A 17,848-nucleotide genomic window follows, 5' to 3' on the forward strand; every position below is an offset into this window, starting at 1 on the left:
TGTGGACATCCATTCTCGTAATTTGTAGATATTTCTCCACCATTTCCTCTCTGTTTGCAAGATGATGCAGATCTGTTTGTAGAGCCTTAATTTCCATACGGCAGGTTTCTTTAATGTCATAGAGTAAATGGTGGAAATCATCTTTAGTGGGTAAATATTCTAAGTAGGCTTGGGGTGTAAGAGGCACAGTGACATCTGAAGCAGGCGGAGGTATTGGAGAGGATGGTTGTGCATGCAGAATTGGAGTTTGAGTAGTCATGTTAATTCCAGAGCTTGACAAGGGGATTAAAGATGATTTGTCTCCATTCTGCTCTGACCATCACTCTCCTCCTCCATTATAAATAACCACATGACCACAGGTTTGAGTTAAATAAAAGGCCATAGCAGCCTTTTATTAAAAAACTGTATACATAACAGGTAAATAACACGTTAAACCCAGTTTTTTAGTGGAGCCTCAAGGTCCCGGTAGGCATCAAAGAAGGAGGTACCTACGTCGGACTTAATTAGGCCTCCAGCCACCACAACACCGGCTCGGAGACAACCAGTCGCAGGTACCAACATACCAACTACTGGGAGCCGTACCTCAGACGGGTCCCTACCAAGTATAAGTTTACACCATCAGGGAGCCGTACCTCAGACAGGTCCCTACCAAGTATAAGTTTGCACCATACTAACCTACCAGGACCTTGTACCCCGCTTGCTGCCATGACAAAGAACCACCCAAAAGAAGAAAGCCTCTGTTAAAACAAAAACCAAAAACAAGGGTGGGTGACCGCACAACCAAAAGTCAGAAAAAAACAAGAAAATACAAGAAAATGGGAGGGAGGGTGGGAAATATTCTCCAATGCAGCTTTCCTCCAACTGAAGACTTCCTGAGGCCCCTAGCTTGACCTCTCCTTGTAGCTCCACCCCTTCCTGTCCAAAACACCAATTAAAAGTCCCACCACTTATATTTTCTATTATACTGGGCTGAAAACTCCTCCTTGTCCCAAACCCTTTTAACCCCTGTCATGCCGGGCCTCCGTCCATGTCTCTTCTTTCCTTTACTCCGGGCCTCTCTATAAGGCAAACCAGCAGTAGCATAGGCAGAGGAAGTGTTCATACCAGGCCTGAGAGTGAGAGGGGGAGAGTGAGGCCAGAACTGAATCTCAGGCATGGTATGAACACTTTGATGGCCGTGAAGCAAGAGGCCAACAGGATAGAGACATCCCCGACCTTCTCCATGGTGAGGCTGGGATCCCGGGATCTGGTAATTTGCTATGGCTTAGAAGTACTAGAGACTAAGGAGTCTGGTCTCAAAGCAGCAAAAGGTAGAGGGCCCCCTTCTCTCAGGGGTGATTTTGCCCTGAATGGTGTGGTGGGGGAGAGAGGTAAGATGGCACGAGATATCACAGAGTGACTACAGTGCATCGGGGTACAGAGAGACACTGCAGGCCTAGCACAGCAGCTTGTCATTTGAAGTCTTATACTCACAGAACATGGAACTACACTTTGGGATTGCTGATCCAGAGCAGTCGGAATAGATGGCTTGTATGCACCATCCAGCACGTGAAGCACTGCTCCTTTGGATGCTGGTCTGGAGAAGTCTAGCACCATCTTGGCTGCACTGTTGCAGGACAGCTCCGATGCTGAGGGATGGAAGAAAGAATGGAGGCTCTGAGGGGTTAGAGGAGAAGGTGCGGGGGGTCCCCTCCGATTTAACAGATGGGGCCAACCTGAGCTTATGAAGAACCGCTTTAGGAGCGATAATACTATGGGTTCGGACAAAGCCATGGGCTCACATATCCATACAGTTCAGCTTTTGGGAACGCCCCCCTCCTTTTTCATTTTGTTGACCTTAGCTGAACTCTTTTTAATTCATCAACATCTTTCCTTAAGGATTGGTGACCAAAACTGAACCGCATATTCAAGATGAGGCTGAGCCAGCAATCTATAATAAAAGTTATTAAATGTTCCATATGCTTGTTACCTATGATCATCTCTTAATTTTTCCAAGCTGTCCCGCTATGTAAAAGAAGTCCAGTACAAGGATCAGAATGGCAGGGTAAGGTTTTTTAATAATAAAGGAGAGCTGCCCTTCCCACTGGAAATTGCAAATTGTATAATACAAACAGAATGTAGAAGAGGCATCTATTGGATGTATGTGGGCCACTTTGATGGGTCCCTACCAGAGGATCAGCAACTTGCACTGGAATCAGAGCTAATATCATGGAAAGGGGACAAGGTGAGTTACTCTGATAAAGCTGATACAGAACAAAAAGCATTAAGCCCATCTCCAGACAAAACCCAACCCCCTCCTCCCATCCTGTTCTTGGAAGGCCAACATCTGCCCTGACTAATTCCATGGTGATTAGATTACTCACTTGCCTACTGGGCACTTTCGCCCTCTTCCTGACCAGGCAAATTTTCAGCTTTCAGGGTTGTCTCACAATTGTGCGGTCATGCAATGCTGTACCCAAACTAAATTTTGACATTTATTTAAACAGAGATAGTTTTTTATTTTGGTAGTATTTAATCACCCCTGTTTTTTATTTTTATTTTTATTTTTGTGCTAAACAATTGAAAAAAGACTGAAAATTTTGAAAAAAAAAATTAGTTTTTTAAATTTCTGTTGCAAAATTTTGTAAATAAGTAATTTTTCCCCTTTACTGATGTGCGCTGATGAGGCTGCACTGATGGGCACTGTTAGGCTGCACTGATGAGGCTGCACTGATGTGTACTGATAGGTGGCAATGATGAGGCTGCACTGATGGGCACTGTTAGGCTGCACTGATGAGGCTGCACTGATATGTGGCGATGATAGGTGGCACTGTTAGGCACCATTGATAGGTACTAACAGGCAGCACTGATGGTCACTGATTGGCAGCACTGGTGGCCTCAGATTGGCACTGATTAGCAGCACTGGTGGGCACTGATTGGCAGCACTGATTGGCACTGTTGTGGCTGCACTATTAATCTCAAGACATCGATGAATAGTGCCCTGATTATCAGTGTAGCTGTCCCCTGTGTGGATTTGCCAATTATCAGCTCTCCTCACACACTGTCAGTGTGAGGAGAGGAATGCTAATAACAGACAAATCCTGTTTACACTGTGATCACCTGTGATTGGACACAGCTGATCACATGGTAAAGAACCACAAAGCGTGATCATGGGAGGGCAACAATAGACGCCCTCCAGGCAATGTGTGACATGTTGTAGTAATATAGCATGGTCATGAATAGGTTAACCCCCCTGGCAGTATTCCCGAGTGCGGCTCTGGGGTTAACATTCAGTTCAGTACCAAAAGCGGTAACCCCGAGCCACATTCGGGATTACCCCAGAACATTACTCACCTTCCCTGTGATCCCTCGCTATCATCCCCATCCTCCTCACAGTCTCTCTCCGCTCTGTTCATGGCCAATGCCAGCACTTGCCTTCTGGTTCCCTTCCCTGTGAGGATTGTGACGCAGGGGGTGGAACCGGCAGCAAATTCAAAAGTGTAAATACACCAAATGAGATGATACAAAGCTGTGATCGGATTACACTGTATCATCCCATTTCACCACAGGATTTCACCTGGTGACTTTTCCAGTGCCCTGCCTGTGCTTTTCCAGTTCTTTGTGCCTGGAAAATAGAGAACGACCATGGCGTCCAAAAAGCGTTTTTTTTGTGCAAAGGCACTTTTAGACGAACTGGAAAACAGCGACAGCGAAACAGAGTTACTTGAAGAACTGAGCGATAGCTATTCGTGGTAAAATTCGTCATCAGGTACGGAAAGTGACGACAGCGACGATTCTGATGTCTCTTTCTGGCACATCGCTTGTGGAATTTGGGAAGTATATCAAATGATTCTTCAGAATTTCCAACGGAGCGATGTGCCAGAAAGAGACATCAGAATCGTCGCTGTCCTCACTTTCCGTATCTGATGACGAATTTTCCCACAAATCGCTATTGTGTACAACAGCTGACCGTTCTTCTCTCTCAGCAGGGAATGATCGCGGGTGTCAGGAGTCAATCGGATGCACTCGCCCCTAGCTGCCTGCGTGCGACCGACGTATAGCTATGACGGTTCGCGCAAAAGCGGCTGCCTGCCACAGTATAACTGCGGTGGATGGTTGTAAAGTGGTTAATGGTGTGCTGCCCTATTAACCACTTTAGCCTTGCCTCGCGTAGATTTACTGCGGCACTCTGCCGATTACAGGCAAAGCGACGTAGCCCTATGTCGCTCGACCCACGAGACGTGGGGAGCCAGCGCATGTGACCGGCGGCTCCGATGGCCGCCCGCCACTCGCGATCTCCCGCAGGAGAGGGAGAAAGACAGACAGATGATGTAAACACAGCTGTCTGTCATTCTCAGTGAAGTAATCACAGAGGCTATGTGATCCTGCTATGTAGGATCACATGTCTCTGTGGTTACTTCACTAGCCACACCCCCTAACAGTTAGAATCACACCCCTAGGGACACACTTAACCCTTGATCACCAATAAAGTTAACCCCTTCCCTGCCAGTGTCATTTTTACAGTAATAGTGCATATTTATAGCACTGATTACTGTAGTAATGTCACTGGTACCCCCAAAAGTGTCTAAAATGTCAGTTAGGGGTCTGATCTGTCTGCCGAAATTTCGCAATCCTGCAAAAAATCGTAGATCGCCGCCATCACTAGTAAAAAAAAACAATAAAAATTAAATAAATCTTTCTCGTAGTTAATAAACACGATAACTTTTGCGCAAACCAATCAAAATACGCTTATTGCAATTTTTGTTTACCAAAAATATGTAGCAGAAAACAAATTGGCCTAAACTGTTAAACAATTTTGATTTTTTACTTTTTTTTTTTGAGAATTTCATGTAAAAAAATGTGAAAAATATTATTTTTTCAAAATTGTCGCTCTTTTTTTGTTTATAGCGCAAAAAATAAAAATCGCACAGGTGATCAAATACCACCAAAAGAAAGCTCTGTTTGTGGGAAAAAAAGGACGTCAATTTAATTTGGGTACAGCGTCGCACAACCGCACAATTGTCTGTTAAAGTCACGCAAAATCGTAGAATAGGGCCTGGTCATTGAGCAGCCAAATCATCCGGGGCTTAAGTGGTTAAAAAGATCAATCGATGTCTGGTAGAGTCTATTCTACTAAAGAAGGTTCTGTTCATGTGACTCAAGCCACGATCAAAAGATGCTGGAGAGGATTTTCGATAAAGAAGTGTAAAGATACATAAATAGAAAAAGAACCACAAAATTATAACTAAATGGTACAGATGAAGGAAATTTGCTGCAAAGTTCAAAGCAAGAACACAAGAAGTCCGTAAAAGATCTGTAGAGATGTCCTAAGAGCAACGTAACAACCGTGCCTAAAGTTTTCAAATGGCCACATTGGCTACAAAGCATTATTCTGTGAATGAATGCAATACAGGTCAGCTCTGGGATTGGCCAGCCTTCTGTCACAGAGAGAGTAATTTTTATATTGCATGAAGGACTTTTACTGGACAATATCATAGCAGAGATCACTAACCCCTTGCTTACTGCGGGTCAGTGGCTCCTCTGCGCAGAATCACATACAGGTAAGTGATTCTGCACTTCTGTGTCTGGAGCGCCGCTGACTCACTCTTGCCATGATTGAACACAGCAGGAGCCAATCAGCAGGACCGGCAGGACCCCCAGATCGCTCCTGAGAGAGGCAGAATGGTGGTCTGCCTATGTAAACAAGGCAGATCGCCGTTCTGTTAGTAGGGAAGATAGAGAACCTGTGTTTCTGCTAAGCAGGAACACGGATCTCTGTACTCCCACAGTTAAAGCACCTCCCACACAGTTAGCAAGCACTCCCTAAGAACACATTTAACCCGTTGATTGCCCCTGATGTTAACCCCTTCCCAGCCAGGGTATTAGTACAGTGACAGTGCATATTTATTTAGCACTGATCACTGTATTAGTGTCACTGGTCCTCAAAAAAGTGTCAAAAGTGAAACTTAGTGTCTGATTTGCCCGCCGCAATGTCGCAGTTTGCCGCCATTACTAGTAAACATAAATAAATAAGAATCAATAAATTATCAGCGCAACCAACTAGTGAAAAAACCAAAGATGGTATAAACAATTGAAACAGCAAATGAATACTGGTGCAAATAAGTATACAAATATCAGTGCAATAATCCGGCTGCAAACACAAATTGTGTAACACCTCACAAATTAATATGCAAATACCTATAAAAGTGCTGCGCCAGAAATACTTAATCAATATATAAACAGGTGATATTGATGGTGTAATAAATATCAAAAAGAGTCTAAAATAAAGTCCATAAGTGTCCAAATAAAGGTGAAAAGAAGAAACTTCCAACAAGGTAGTAAAAAAACAAGGTGGTAAGAAAATCATAATAATTTCTTTATAAACACCGCTGTGCATATATCCCACCACCGGCTAGATTCCGGGTGGTGGGGTCTACTGAAGAAGTCGAAGGCTATTGGTTAGCTCTGACGTAATGCGTATAGGGGGCGGAGCCTGCGTACCTGACGTTGTACTTTCCCTATGTCCCAGCTGCATGTGTATCTGTCTGCATTGCGTGCACTGCTGAGTGCTGCTAAATGTGAGTACCTTTTACTATATCTAATAAAGACATTGGTATTCAGACGGAGAGCACTATATATGTCCCCTTTGTTTTATATATACACCGATTTCTGAGTTTGATTGGAGTTCATCTATCCCCACCTGAGTGATCTATGTTGGGCTGTCCGAGAGAGCTAGGAGAGGATAATCCCCAGGCTGCTACAGCTGATATATGCGATCTTTGACCCTTTATGGGTCTGTGGCCGAGGTGAGAGACCAACTAGCCGGTGGTGGGATATATGCACAGCGGTGTTTATGAAGAAATTTTTATGATTTTCTTACCACCTTGTTTTTTTACTACCTTTTTGGGAGTCTCTTCTTTTCACCCTTTATTTGGACACTTATGGACTTTATTTTAGACTCTTTTGACATTTATTACACCATCAATATCACCTGTTTATATAAATAAATAAGAATTCTATAAAAAATATCCCATATTTTTTAGATGTGATAACTTTTGCACAAACCAATCAGTATACGCTTATTGAGTTTTTTTTTTTTTTTTTACCAAAAACATGTCGAAGAATACATATTGGCCTGAAATGATGAAGACATTTTATTTTTTACTTTTTTTTTATTGGATGTGTTTTGTAGCAGAAAGTAAAAAACATTTTTATACAGAAAAAAATAAAAGATCGCAGATACCACCAAAAGAAAACTCTATTTGTGAGGAAAAAAAGAACATTGATTTTATTTAAGTACAGTGTCGCACGACCGCGCAATTGTCAGGTAAAGTAACGCAGTGCCTCATCGCAGAAAATGGCCTGGTTATGAAGGAGGTAAATCTTCCAGAACTGAAGTGGTTAAACAATTTCTAAACCCAAGAACAAAAATGTAATATTACACTATTATTATATCTGTAGTTTTGCTCTTGAATAGTTCATATCTTTCCATATTATCTTAGGTCCCAAGGGGTCGATGCTCCGAGGAATGTCTTCCAGGGTTCAGAAAATCTGTAAGAGAAGGATATCACCCATGTTGTTATAATTGTGCTCCATGTTCAGAAGGAGAAATATCAAACCAATTTGGTAAGCTTTATATTTCTTAACTACTTTCCCTCTGGAAGGTTCCTGATCTTCATGACCATTCATGGTGTTTTTTGTTATTCAGCATTGCTCTTGTTTACCTGATAATTATTCGGTCATGCAACGCTCTACCCAAATCTCATTTATATTATTTTTCCTGGCAGTCTCCATGGCAGCCTACGTGTGGGTTAACCCCGCCTCCTCTCCAATGGTATAGGACCCCCCTCTATAAATTTCAGCTTGCAGGTACAGCCAGTGTTCCTTTTTTGTCCTCCTCCAAGGACCAACTATTTGGATTATTTCCTGTTGGAATTTGGTCGGCTTACCTCAGAATGAAAAGTCGGTGTCTATGTCCAGGGCCCAGCCACGGGCGGGTGAGTGACATTTCAAAATCCCCTTTGGCTGATAACTGTGCGGTTCTTCGGATGGCCGACGGATATCCTGACAGGGTCTGAAGATTTGTCTCCTCCATGGCAGTGTTTTTGTTATGTTTGTTTGTCTCCAAACTATCTTTCTTTGCTATCCCTGGGGGCCCAATGGCGGCTGGAACGCTCCATGCGTTCCAGCCATCTCCTTCCTGCTTCCCCTCCGCTCAGTCCAGCGGACGCATGCGCTGTATGGTAATGGAGCTCCGCTCGCTGCCTGCACATGCGCACTTCGCCGAGATCGGAAGCGAGGCCTGGTCCGCGCATGCGCACTTGCAATCACGGCCGGCCGTCGCTGACGTCATCCTGGCACGCAAATTTTAACGCCTGTCAGCTCCAGAGCATTTGGGAATGCACTGTGGGCATAGCGACGTCTTCCCGGTACCTTGTCCGTTTGTTTACCAGGTATGTGGGGACCGGATGCTGCATACCTTTTTGTGGTATGCAGGGGGGGGGGGGAGAGCGGTTGGATGCATATTAGGACAACACCTGAATGTTCCTTATTGCTTTGTAGTGATCCCTGTATGCTCTACTTCCTAGTGAGCTTGTGGTTTTGCCTGAAACATGGATCCTGCTTCACCGCCCTCTTGTGGCCAGCCCTCTCACAACAGGTGAGTGCTGGTACATTTAGAGGGATATGAAGGGAGGGATGCTGGCTCATGATTCATGGCTAAATCCTGTCTCTCCCTGGATTTCTCTTTCTCCCAGCTCCTCCAGGTCTGGTCAAGAAAGAGACCCTGTCAGGCCACGAAGAGAATCATCTTCAAGGTCAAGACGCCGTGAGTCTCCATCAGGGAGCAGACATGAGAGGAGACGCTCACATTCCTCCTCCAGACACCGCACACACCGCCACAGTAGCCATACGGCCCAGAGAGCCTGTTGGGGTTGTGGGGCGCATGTCCCGGAGGACAAGTCCCTTTGCGAGCCCTGTTTCGCTCGTGCAGCTGGTGAAAGAGAGTCTGAAGATCAGAGATTGGAATCCCTGGTGAAACGGATTGTCCAGCAATCCATGAAAGAGTGGAATGCTAGTCCCACACCTGGGTCTGCTACTCCCAGCTCTCCTGCTGATGCTCCTGAAGAGCAAGGTCCCTCTCAGCCAAGCTTCACTTCTGGGAAATCCTCAGAGAGCGATTCGGAAGAAGAGGATGGTGCAGTTGGGGGTTTTGATTTTGCCCTTGTTGCACCTCTCATAAGAGCAGTCAAAGAGGCTCTGAAATGGGAAGATCCCAGTACCCCACAAGTAAAACAGAGAAGGTTTTTCAAACATTTGGGGAAAGAGCGGCTAAACTTTCCGCTCCTGTCAGAATTGAAGGATGTCATCCTAGAAGAGTGGAGTAAAGGGGATAGCAAGACCTCCTTATCCTCCAAACTGTCTAAGATGTATCCTTTTAGATCGGAAGAAGTCAGTCACCTGGAATCTGCTCCTCTGGTTGATGCTGCAGTTTCCAGACTGGCAAAACACGTTACACTCCCGCTGGATAATGCGGTGTCCTTTAAAGACCCTCTGGATAGGAAGATGGACTTGGATTTAAAAAGAATTTATGTCACAGCCGGTGCGGCTTGTAAACCTGTGCTAGCACTAGCAGCCATGTCTAAGGCCATGGAAACCTGGGTTTCTGATGTTGAACTAAAATTAAGAAGTGTGTCTGAAGATGCAGTAGAGAACTCTTCTGTTCAGGAACTGAAGTTAGCTTCTGTGTTTCTTGGAGAAGCATCCATTGATGTGTTACGTCTCTTATCCAGATCCATGTTGGCTTCTGTCACAGCCAAATGGGCCCTGTGGTTGCGTCCCTGGCTGGCAGACCCAGCCTCTAAACAGGCTTGGTGCAAAATCCCTTTTGAAGGTTCCTCTTTATTTGGAAACAAATTGGATAATGCAATTACTAAAGTGATGGGTGGAAAGTCAGGTCTCCTTCCCCAAGATAGGCGCCTCTTTGGCCCTAAGAAGCAGCAACCAAGAAAGCAGTTTGCAGAGCGATCAAAGGATGCCCGCTCATATAGGCCTGGGCGAGATTACAGGAGAAATTGGAAGATCAGCCAAGCATCCTCTCGTAAGCCGGTCAGAGGCTCAGCACCTTCCGGTCAAGAAACCTCAAAGTCCTTTTGAGATTGGGCCCGTTCAGACATGCCAGGTGGGGGCACGCCTGCTCCGCTTTCAGCGTGTCTGGGCGGCCTCAATCTCAGACTTCTGGACCATCAGGACAGTGTCCACAGGACACACATGGACTTTCTCAACAGATCCCGTGTCCAGATTTATTCCCACTCGCTTGCCTTCTCAGGACGAGAAAAGAAATGTTTTGCTCGACTATGTAAGCACTTTGGTAGCTCAGGGCGCAATAATTCCGGTGCCCGGGCAGGAAAGATTCCAAGGCGTATATTCGCCCCTCTTTCTAGTACAGAAGAAGAATGGATCCTGGCCCCCTGTGATAGATCTCACCTATCTCAACAGGTTCATCAAGAACGAAAAGTTCAAAATGGAGACCTTATCTACTATCCAGAAAGCAGTACTTCCAGGAGACTGGCTAGTGTCAATAGATCTCAAAGACGCGTATTTCCATGTGCCTATAGCAGTAAACTTCCACAAGTACCTTCGTTTCGCGGTAGAACATCAACACTTCCAGTTCATCTGCCTTCCTTTTGGCCTGTCCACATCCCCAAGGGTGTTTTCCAAGGTCCTTCTAGCTGTAGTAGCTCTAATCAGAACAAATGGTGTACGTCTACATCACTACTTAGACGATCTTCTACTGTTGTCACAAGACCGGGATCAACTTTTGTCCCACAGGGACCTGGTCACTACAACTCTCATGGAGTTCGGGTGGTTGTTGAATCTTCAAAAAAGTCAACTGGAGCCCTCTCAACATTTGGTCTATCTAGGGGCTCAATTCAACACCGTTCAGAATACACTTTCTCTGCCTCTAGAGAAAATCCCGGTGGTTCGGGAGAGGATCCTTCCAGCCCTCTCATCCTCTTTTCTGACGGCATCCCAGTGTCTCAAGATCATCGGCACAATGGTCTCGACGGCCCCTATGGTCAAGTGGGCACTGTGGCAAATGCGGCCCTTTCAGAGGGGCTTCCTTCGGCAGTGGAATCCGGAAGATCACGATCAGCGTATCTTTATTTCCCACAGCATGAGGAGCAGCTTATTATGGTGGCTCCAACGCAAGAACCTGCTCAATTGCCATTCTCTAGTTCCCATCACATGGGTCATCATTACAACCGACGCCAGCAACTCTGGCTGGGGAGCCCATTGCATGACAGAGGTGGCTCAAGGGAAATGGCCTCCGCAAGCCCACTCCCTGGTTTCCAACGTCCTGGAGCTTCGTGCGGCTTTTCTAGCTCTTCAAGCTTTCCATCATCTAATAGAAGGCAAATCTGTACTTCTTCGAATGGACAACACCACGGCAGTGGCTTATGTGAAAAGACAGGGCGGTACCAGGAGTCTCTCCCTTCTTCAGGAAGTAGACCCAATCATGGCATGGGCCCAAGCCCATCTGTCCAACATCTCGGTGGCCTACATTCCGGGGCCACAGAATGTTCAGGCAGATTTCCTTTCCAGAGTTCAGTTGAATCACAACGAGTGGTCTCTCCACATAGACTCATTCAAGTGGATTCTGTCCCTAGGGGTCTCACCAGAAGTAGACCTGTTTGCATCTCCATGCAACCACAAGCTAGTCCGGTACTTCACACGCAGCAAGTGTCACCAAGCATGCGGAACGGATGCTCTGACCGACAGATGGGAATTCAGCAGGGCATATGCTTTTCCCCCATTTCACATCATCCTCAGATTTCTTCAGAGACTCCAAGCAGAAGATGTGGAGATCGTCATGGTAGCCCCTCACTGGCCGAACAGGCCCTGGTTCCCACTTCTCCTGCAACTCAGCTATCGGAGCCCGATTCCCCTGCCCATCAAACTAGACCTTCTCTCGCAGGGAACAACATTACACCCCTGCCCCGCCTTGCTCAGGTTAACGGTCTGGTTCTTGAGAGGGAGAGGTTGGAGTCACTCGGATGCCCTCCTGGGGCAATCCCTACCTTAATGAACTCCAGGAGACCTAGCACGAACAGAGTTTACTGTAGAGTCTGGTCTAGATTCTTGGAATTCACGTACCCGGAGGGAAATCCTTCCCTGAATTTCGGAGTTCAAGAAGTCCTGAAGTTCCTTCAAGCAGGTCTGGATAAGTCCCTATCAGTTAGGACTCTCAGGGTGCAAATATCAGCCTTATCGGTGTTCTCAGGGTTCTCCTGGGCCAAGCATATACTCATACAACAATTCTTCAAAGGTGCAGTCAGACTCAGAGGAAGCCAAGGTTCCCAAAATGGGACCTTCCCCTTGTCCTTAACGTCCTTTCAAGATCTAGTTTGTCGGACTCCATTAGAGATCTTACCATTAAAACAGCCTTTTTAGTAGCAATCACTTCAGCTAAAAGAGTTTCTGAGATCAGTTCTCTTGGTCATAAAGAACCTTTTCTCACGTTCTTCCCGGACCGAGTAGTCCTAATTCTGATGCTCAATTCCAATCCGAAGGTATCATCGGTTTTTCATGAGAACCAGGAGATTGTACTTCCTACCTTTCGTTCTTCAGAGGATAATGAACCTCATCCCTTGGATGTAGGGAAAACTCTTATGGAATATCTCCAGTCAACGTCTTCTTTCAGACAATCGGATAATCTCTTCGTCCTTTTCTCAGGCAAGAATAGAGGGAAACGGGCCTCGTCAAGGTCCATTGCAGCCTGGATTGTGTCTGCCATTCAGCAAGCTTACTGTGTAGAGGGTTTGGCTCCTCCGGAGGCGGTGACAGCCCACTCGACGAGAAGCATCTCAACGTCCTGGGCGGCTTCACATCATGTTGCACCAGAAGTAGTCTGCAGAGCAGCTTCCTGGTCTTCTGTAAATACGTTTATGACACATTATTGTGTGGAGCCAGCCTCCTTATCTTCAGTTAATTTTGGCTTGACTGTTTTGTCTGCTAATAATTTGAAGTAAAATTTGATTTGAAACATTCCCACCCGTGTGGTTTGGGCTAGTTATTTCCCACACGTAGGCTGCCATGTAGACTGCCAGGAAAACGGAAAATTCCTATCATACTTACCGTAATTTTCCTTTCCTGGTGGTCTCCATGGCAGCCGGAGTTCCCACCCTCTGGTCTTGGATTCGGCTAAGATATGGAACACTGGCTGTGCCTGCAAGCTGAAATTTATAGAGGGGGGTCCTATACCATTGGAGAGGAGGCGGGGTTAACCCACAAGTAGGCTGCCACGGAGACCACCAGGAAAGGAAAATTACGGTAAGTATGATAGGAATTTTCCGTTTTTCACACAAATAGATCTTTATTTTGATGATATTTTATCACCACTTTTTTTATTATTATTATTATTATTATTATTATTATTATTATTAATATTTGTTATATAAACAAAACTTCCCAACAATTTTGAAAAAAAAAAAAAAAAAATATATATATATATATATATATATATATATATATATATATATATATATATATGTTTTTCTTAGTTTTTGTTATAACATTTTCCAATAAATAATCTTTCTTCATAAATTTAGGCCAAAATGTATTCTGCTACATCTCTTTGGTAATAATAAACCAAATCAGTGTATATTACTTAGTCTGTGTGAAAGTTTTAGAGTCTACAATCTATGGTATATACTGTACACTGGATTTGAAAATTGATCAATCCTAATGTACTGACAGCCGATCTCATTTCTTGTGAATACGAGGAAATTGTAAAAAAAAAAGGGGGGGGGGTTGTGGGGATGCCCACATCCCTAATAACTATAAAAAAGAGGAAAAGGACCCTCTAGGTGGGATTTTAACAGGCAAAAGAAAAGTTGAAGTGTATTTAATAAAAAGTAATGGGAATTGAGAGGAGAGTCTGTCCAAGATCTTGGATCTGTCCAAGAGAAGTACCGGCACAATCCCCTATGGATTAAATGGCAAAAGTAAACCAAGTCTCGCAGGTGGACCCTGTGGACTAGGAGGATGGTGATTTAAATGTGCCCAAGAATACCAATTGGATAAAATACAAATTATAAAGATATCAATTTTATTAAATGCAAGATATTAAAAACATCATATGAAAATACAGTATCTAAAAGGTGTATTGCAACACATCCTATAATGCGATGGATTGACGCGTTTCACCCATATTTTGGGCTTCTTCAGGATCCAGATATGTAGCAGGTTTTCTCAAAGTATATATATATATATATATATATATATATATATATATATACACATTTAGTGATCAACCAATATCGTTTTTTCATTGCCAATACTGATACCGATATTTTGGTCATTGTGTATCGGTATCGGCCAAAATGAGCAGATATTTTCGTACATTTACTTTTTTTTTTCTTTTTTTACTCTTTTTTTTACTCTACAGGTACTGGGGTCGAAAAGACCCCAAACCCCTCCTCTGCACTTAAAAGCATTCAAAACACCAAGTTTGGCTGTTTTGAATGCTGTCATTTTTTTTAAATCTGTGTGCCAGTACCCAGAAGTGATGTCACTTCCGGGCTTTTGCATGGAGACCCAATCAGAATGCTGCTTTGATCAGGTCTTCGGTGGCCATGCAGGCTTGTTGCCCAGGTCTCCCGGTGGGACGGGAGACCCTGGCGAGCCGTGGAAGGCGGCGGGAGGGGGGGTATCCCCTCCCGCTCCTTGTAATGACAGCCAAACAGCTTCTCAGCTCCATCAGTTGTCATTACAAGACAGCCGACTATCGACTATGGACGCTGGTACCGGGGTGAGGCATCACTCCGGTACAAGCACTTTATGAAATATCGTTAATATCGGTAACCCCTGGGGCCGATTCAGGGAAAGTGCATATCGGTCCTCGATATATTGGCTTTGCCAATAATCAGTCGATCCCTAATATATATATATATATATATATATACACTATATATATATATATATATATATACACAATATTCACCTCAATAAAAACATCAAACTAAAATTCATCGGCCATGCCATAGAGCCTATACTGGTATATTCAAAAATGTACACAGCGTACGTGCAGGGAGAAGGAGCTCACAGGCCCACAAATGAAAATAAGTACCAATAGACCATGAGCCATCCTCGGCCAGCTTGCTGTCAGCATGGATCCTGCACCGTGTGATTCCTTTGTATGATAATATAAACATTTTCCTTCTATTGGACATTCAGCCTTAACCATAGAGGATTCTTGGTAGCTATGTTTTTTAACCTTGTGGAATTGGTACTTATTTTCATTTGGAGGCCTGTGAGGAAGTGGGGAGGGGCTGCTGGCAGGGCGCAGAGCCCTCCAATGTGCCCCACCCACCGTCTATGGGGCGGCACCAGGCATCAAGGAGCCACCAGCGCCAAGGGCAAAAAACAGAAATAGGAACCTGGTCCAGTCAGCCAAAAGGGGGTGGGAATAACCACCTCAGGAGCCAGGGATAGTGTGACCCCCACCTGCGCCGGCAGGAAATAAAGCATCAACCATGTCGTCAAAGCCCTCCCCTGCCCAGTGGACATCAACAAGAAGGCAAATGCAGTTACAGACAAGGATATACAAAAATCCTAAACAACATAACAAAAATGACAATTACATATAATTAGTACAGTCTTAGATGCTGGTATGTGAGTGCATGAATATGGATGCAAAAAGAAAAGGGAAAGACAGAAAAAAATATTTTTTAATTTTAAGACAAATAAATAAATAAATAAATAAAACCTAGTCCAACTCACATCCCCCTGATACAAAACCCTCACCAGAGAGGGCGGTGATCTCTGCAAGCGCCGTTCTGTCCCTGTCCAGCGCTGCTTGACAGAAGGAGGGTGAGTGGGAAATACACTGACAGTCCACGCTCACTTCCCCCCTTGTCACAGTGCCGCTGCCGTGCGGGGGGAGGGAGGATTAGAGAACCGAGGCATCAGCGGCGGCAGCTTCCCAGTATAGCTGGCGTGCCCACAGAGAGGGCCCTGCGTGCCATAGGTTCGCCATCACTGACCTATATTATATTTATGTAACAAGCTCTGGTGGGAGCGTGCAATAGGCAGGCTCTCTATATCACTCAGAATACAAATTGGCCTAAAATGATGAAAAATTTTAATTGTTTAATTGTTTTTTATTGGGAATGTTATATATCAGAAAGTTAAAAATATATTTTTTTTTTTTTTTTCCAGAATTATTTCTTTTTTTGTTTATAGCGCAAAAAAGAAATTTATTTAGGTACAGCATTGGATGAATGTGCAATTGTCAGTTAAAGTAACGCAGTGCTGTATCTCAAAAAAATGGCCTGGTCATTAATGGGGGAAATCTTCTGGTCCAGAAGTGGTTAATATTACATTGTGTCTCCAAAAAAACTTTAAGGTACATTAGTAAAAAATACTGTAAAATAATATTCAATACTGTTTTATATAGTTGCATTCTCGGTGTACCGTGCCTAATGTTATTTTCACTTATTCTTACTCTACAGACTGTAAAATCTGCAAGAAGTGTCCTGAAAATGAATGGCCTAACAAAGCTAAAAATGTTTGTATTGACAAGGTCAATGAGTATTTATCATACGAGGAGGATATTCTAGTTTTATTTTTTTCTGTATCTTCAGTCATGTTTGCTACAACATCTCTCCTTATACTTGGATTATTTTTATGGTTTCGGAGCACTCCCATAGTCAGAGCCAATAACCGGAACCTCAGCTTCATTCTGCTCTTCTCCCTCATACTGAGTTTCCTGTCTGTATTCCTCTTCCTTGGCCGTCCTGTGGATATTACCTGTATGCTGCAACAAGTCTCCTTTGGAGTTCCCTTCACCATCTCAGCATCTTCTATCCTAGCCAAAACCATCATGGTCTTCATTGCTTTTAGAGCCACCAGACCTGGAAGCTCTTGTAGAAAATGGGTGGGAGTCAAACTTCCCAATACAGTCATGTTATTCTGCTCATCCATTCAGGTTATGAATTGCATTCTCTGGTTGTCCATCTCTCCACCATTTCAGGAGTATGACATGGACTCCTATCCTGGGAAGATCCTCATTCAGTGTAATGAAGGGTCAGTTATCGGGTTCTACTCCATGTTGGGTTATATGGGGTTTCTGGCAGCTGTGAGTTTTGTTCTGGCTTTCATGGTGAGGACATTACCGGACAGTTTTAATGAGGCCAAGTACATCACCTTCAGCATGCTGGTGTTCTGCAGTGTCTGGATTGCCATGATCCCGGCCTATCTGAGCACCAGAGGGAAATACATGGTGGCTGTGGAGATATTCGCCATACTGACCTCCAGTGCTGGAATATTATTGTGTATGTTTTCTCCAAAACTCTACATTTTACTTTTAAAACCTAAACTGAACACAAGAGGAACAATGCTGGGGAAAAGAATGCTGTAAATGTAACTCATTGATTCAATGTATAATGCTGTAGACCAGATTAAACAAGTTCAGGCATATTGCTACAATCATCATTATCATTATGATTTTTGTGTATATTAACTGCCTTCTGTCTGCCTATTGTACATACGTGGATGGGCGGTGGATGTTATAGGACGGGATGCTATTTTAGAGCTTTGTTTTTTTTTCTTGCTCTTACATGCCCCCCAGCGTGCACAAGCAAAGTACTGTGACTGCACTGTCCATTGGACGGTGCCGATCACCAAAAAAATGTGTGATTACTCAAAGCATCACACCATGTAACCAACACCAGCACTTAGCAGCTTGCTCCCACTTTGCCCTCTTACACAGATTGGAGTGTGAAAAAAGGAAAGCTGCAAGATAACCAGCCAGTATAAGTTCAATCCAGTACAAGTGCAATCCAGTACCAGTAGTACCAGAAACAGC

The 17,848-nt window shown here is 44.2% G+C and overlaps 1 protein-coding gene across 1 annotated transcript; it reads left to right on the top strand.

Moving 5' to 3' along the window:
- Positions 1 to 1,171: 1,171 nt before the first annotated feature.
- On the top strand, positions 1,172 to 17,401 carry LOC309561828 (vomeronasal type-2 receptor 26-like; the record flags this gene model as incomplete). The annotated part of the gene is made up of 4 exons (XM_082265885.1): positions 1,172 to 1,370; positions 2,115 to 2,224; positions 7,482 to 7,605; positions 16,494 to 17,401. The coding sequence occupies 4 exons, from the start codon at positions 1,172 to 1,174 to the stop codon at positions 17,399 to 17,401; spliced, it is 1,341 nt and encodes a 446-aa protein (XP_082122011.1).
- Positions 17,402 to 17,848: the final 447 nt, after the last annotated feature.

This window comes from Pelophylax lessonae, assembly GCF_965119305.1.
Source record: "Pelophylax lessonae genome assembly, chromosome: 1".
NCBI lineage: Eukaryota > Metazoa > Chordata > Amphibia > Anura > Ranidae > Pelophylax > Pelophylax lessonae.